Below are 4,440 nucleotides of genomic sequence, written 5' to 3'. Positions count from 1 at the left end.
CTGATCAAAAAATAATAAGTGACGAATTAAATCGTTAATTTATAACCAAATTATATAAATTTGTAACTTAAAATATATTTAATTACTAAATTAATTAATTAAATTATAAATAATTTTTAATAAAAATATGATTTTGGAAATTTAAGACATATTTTCTTATTTTTTAAAATATGCCTTAATTAATATCTTAGTTAGAATTTTACTTCAATAACAACATTAGAATTTTGGCCCAACTCGAAAAAAAACTTCACGCTCTTAGCATCAGCGTGGGCTGGGTTGTGTGAAGTCAAACCATTTCCTTCGACATCCTTGACGGAACCCTAGTTTTCAACGGCCATCACTGCGGAGGCGCCGCCCCGCTGGTAACTTCTTACAACACAAAGCCCACGAAAACTGTCAAGGTATTTAATTTTAACCCACGAAAACTGTCAAGGTATTTAATTTTACATGTAGCTCAAAAATCGACAGTTCACTTTTCGTTTGCCTTTCCTGGATCATATTTGCATAAACTAGCAATGACCAATTTGCAGAGACTTAGGAATCTCTCTATTATCAAATGTATTACTTTTTTTTGCTCTGAAAATAAGTTGAGATTATCAAAATCCAATTTTTATGTAGCCGGGTCATACCCCATTGTAGAGAACCTCAGGTTTTATGGAACCAGTAACGTTGTTAGATCACAGAAGGGTAAAATTATTGATAATACGTTGCAAATACCGCGTGCAGTTAGGCAAGAAGCCCAAGCTGCTTTATTAGATTATTTGCATTCCACCAGGAGTTTGCAGTTCATGGATGCCGAGAATATGAGTAGAAATTCACCATATTTTCTTGGAAAGTTGTTAAAAAGACTTGACAACGGTGAAACAGACGTTGGGCGGTCTGTAACGCGGTTGTTGAGGTACCATCCCATTAATGAGTTTGAGCCATTCTTTGAAAGCATAGGTTTGAAACCTTCAGAGTATTCTCCGTTTCTTCCGCAGAATTTGATGTTCTTGAATGATGATCAAGTGCTGTTGAAGAACTACTATGTTTTGTGCAATTATGGCATAGAACGAAATAAAGTAGGAAAAATATATAAGGAAGCACCAGAAGTATTTAAGTATGATTGTGGGGTTTTGCAATCAAAGCTACAATCTTTTGAAAAATTAGGGTTAAGTCAGTCTCTTATTATTAAGGTTATTGCTTCATGTCCTTATCTTTTGCGTGGAGATATGAGCTGGGAATTCATTGAGGTTCTGAGAAAGTTGAAGAATACAGGGATTGAATATAACTGGCTGGAGGAGCATATGTTTGAAGGCAATTCTTACAGTTGGAACCGTATGCTTGAGCTTTTATGCATGTTAAGTGATATGGGCTGCAGTGAGGAGCAATTAGGAGGATTCATTTCTCGGCATCCGGAACTTTTGCTTGAGAGATCAGGACACTTGACCTATTTTTTGATTGGGTTCTTGCTGAAATTCGGATACACACGGAATGAGTTAAGTACTATGTTTCTGCAGCTCCCCAAAATATCAGCTGAAAACTTCGCTACTAATTTGTTGCACTCCTATCATTTTCTGGTTGAAATTGAAATGACTGTTCAAGATATTGGGAGAATTGTTCATTCCCATCCTGTACTACTGGGTTCATGTTATCTCAAGAAAGTTAATAGCTTATTGGCTAACTTGAACACTGGAAAGAAACGGCTCTGTCAAATGATCATGGAAGACCCCAACGTGTTAAAGAATTGGGTCCTTGGAGTGCGAGTCAAACGGTTGCTGCCAGATACAAACAAGACCATAAGAGCGCGAATGATGAAAACTGAGTTCTTGTTAAGCCTGGGATTTATGGAGAAGTCAAATGAAATGGAACGAGCTCTCAAAGTGTTTCGAGGCAAAGGTATTGAACTTCAAGAGAGATTTGATTGTTTAGTAAATGCTGGTTTGAAACGTGAGGAAGTCATAAAGATGCTGAAATCCTCTCCTCACATTCTTAACCAATCCAAGGATGTAATTGAATCGAAAATTGATTATCTTGTAAATGAATTGGGCTACCCAGTGTCCTCTTTGATACCTTTTCCATCATATATCTCTTATACAATTGATAGGGTGAAGCTTAGACTTTCATTGTACAAATGGCTGGTAGATGAAAAAGCAGCAGATAAAAATTTGGCCTTGAGCACTCTCTTAGCATGCTCAGAGAAAAAATTTGATAGGACTTATGTAAATTGCCATCCTAGAGGACCTGAAGTCTGGGAAAAATTGAGAAAAGAAATGTAATTGAAACAGAATGAACACTTATTGTCTCCTAGATATGTTTAATGGAGTTGTTACATTTCTATCGAAGCTTGCAACTGAAGAAGTTATTACTTAAGTTAAAAAGTGTGGTTTCAGTTGAGCTCCTTTCTTCTTTTACACGTTAACCAGCATACTATGGGAAAAGCAGAGACTCTCTAGTACCAGGTAAATGTATTATGAATTTCTGTTTTGTGTTTGTCCATTAATATATGTTTGAAATATTACATTGGAGATAGTTTGGTCTCATTGAGAAATAGCTTGACATTTTACTTAAAAAAATGATTTTGATTTCTTGTTTTTTTTTTTTTCATCTATTTGTCAATGATGTGGCTAAATCTTTAAATTTACAAGGATGGTCAAATTTTGAAGGACAAAAATACTAGGATATTAATTGAAGGGTTAATGAAGTTGTTAATCTTTATTCTTGAATAGGTTTCTGATCAAAATACCTCCGGCTTGCTTGTTGAACTATGTCTTGTTGACACTACTGCTGGGAGATCAAGAACTCTTTTACGAAATTGTTTCTGTGCAAGCCACTGCAACAAGTGAGTTCCCCTTTCCAGTTCCACATTCTTTGACTCATTAACACTTTTAGGGTATGTTTGGTCTCCCTCCCCTTCCCAAACAAGAGAAGGTCCAACCATCCCGCAATCCCAACCAAACGGCCCTTGGAGAGGACAAGTTGAAGGTAACCAACCGAAAAGAAGTGAACCCCTCACCCGGCCATGGTTAAAAGGGAAAATTAGTATAAACAAATCTTTTTGAGTATAAACAAAGAATATAAGCCATGGCTGTCCTCATTTTGGACCTTGCAGTTTCTATTTTGTTTTTGACCAGTGGCCAGTCCAGATTTTGTTGTGTTTTGGGCTCGAAGTCTCGGGGTCACAAGCCTGATTTTCCATCATTATTCTTATTGGCGAATTTATATGATTGTTTGAGGTTTGGTTATGTCGTGACTCCTGCTTGTGAATATGATAATCACAATGTATATAAATATTATGTTTTCCCAATTATCGTCACGATGAATATGTCATCGTTTCTGCAATAAAAAAATTAGGGTGACGTTTTCCTGTTGACCACCTGTGGCAGGGATGCTCCCGAATCCTGGAAAGCGATAATGTTATGGCTGTAAAAAAGATAAACCAGTCGCGTCTTCTATAGGCACGAAAAGTACCAAGATGAAATATCCTCTGTGAATTTGCACGTCAAAGTCATTGCTACTCGTGCTCGAGGGTATTGGCACTTGTAAACTAAAAGTGTACTTGAGTGGCAAAAAAGAAATCACGTAAATGTGGGAATAATGCTTTTCTATTTTGTTGTAATTGTTTGAGACACGTGCCACATGAATGCTTCATCTCCTCTATTTTTCATTTACTATTAAGTCTCATATTTTAATTTATGTCCAAGTCAACAATTGATTTTAATCAAATATTTCATAGGGCTCATAACTTTTTAATCATACAATTCATCAATTTTTATCAAAATCTATCAGAAATTTGATTTTAATCTTTATCAAATAGGCATGTCTATTGTTTGCTTTATTATATAGGTAATTATATTACCACTACAAAATTTAATTACTAAACCACATTATATTCGCACCACAATTGAAATATAATTTCAATAAATACATCACAACAAATTTACAATTATATTTCCAACACAATAAAAGTTAAAAATGAAAATAAAATGAAGTGTACATATCCTCCCATTGTTAATCATCTTTCTTCTCTAACCCTTTCCACCTTATTTGGTTAGAACTTAGGACATTTGATTCAACATTAGATCGAGATCTTTCATTTCGAAAATGTCAATTTTCATCGCAATCAAAGATGTTCATTGAACGCCAAAAATCAAATCATCACTCTAAAGAATTCGTAAGGTTTGAGATTGTGATAAAATCATCAATCCCAATTTCTGGAAGATTTTGTTATAACGTGAAGAGACAAATAAGGATTTGGATTTTTCAGGAAAGGAAGCAACCTATTGTGGGTTTCTGCTGCATTTATATTGACAGTAAATAGGAAGCAATAAATTATCAGTACACACACTCTTTATCTCATCATAAAAAAAAATGCACAAAATGGTAAATTTCTGTACTGGCAAATGCGATGAAGTGAACATAGATCCCTCTAGATTAGATCTTTGTACTTTTGTCTTTGCA

General features: G+C 35.0%; 1 protein-coding gene across 5 annotated transcripts; it reads left to right on the top strand.

Moving 5' to 3' along the window:
• Nucleotides 1-228: 228 nt before the first annotated feature.
• On the top strand, nt 229-3,650 carry LOC111365933 (transcription termination factor MTEF18, mitochondrial-like). Of its 5 annotated transcripts, none has more exons than XR_002697524.1 (3): nt 229-2,441; nt 2,709-2,821; nt 3,366-3,650. XR_002697524.1 is itself a non-coding variant. In XM_022986501.1 (3 exons), exons 1-2 carry the CDS (start codon nt 516-518, stop codon nt 2,399-2,401), a joined length of 1,392 nt encoding a protein of 463 aa, XP_022842269.1. In that variant the 5' UTR covers nt 229-515; the 3' UTR covers nt 2,402-2,441; nt 2,709-3,359. The 5 variants fall into 5 exon arrangements, 4 of the variants coding, with proteins under 4 accessions (XP_022842269.1, XP_022842270.1, XP_022842271.1 ...); XM_022986501.1 differs by lacking the exon at nt 3,366-3,650 and having other exon boundaries at nt 229-1,878; nt 2,373-2,441; nt 2,709-3,359; XM_022986502.1 differs by lacking the exon at nt 3,366-3,650 and having other exon boundaries at nt 229-1,878; nt 2,709-3,359.
• Nucleotides 3,651-4,440: the final 790 nt, after the last annotated feature.

This window comes from Olea europaea, chromosome 17 (assembly GCF_002742605.1).
Source record: "Olea europaea var. sylvestris chromosome 17, O_europaea_v1, whole genome shotgun sequence".
NCBI lineage: Eukaryota > Viridiplantae > Streptophyta > Magnoliopsida > Lamiales > Oleaceae > Olea > Olea europaea.
The sequence above is the reverse complement of the archived record's forward strand: the minus strand, read 5'-3'. Positions and strand labels throughout refer to the sequence as shown.

Coding starts and splice junctions, on each gene's coding strand:
- LOC111365933 (XM_022986500.1), top strand. CDS start 516: ATGACCAATTTGCAGAGACTTAGGAATCTCTCTATTATCAAATGTATT.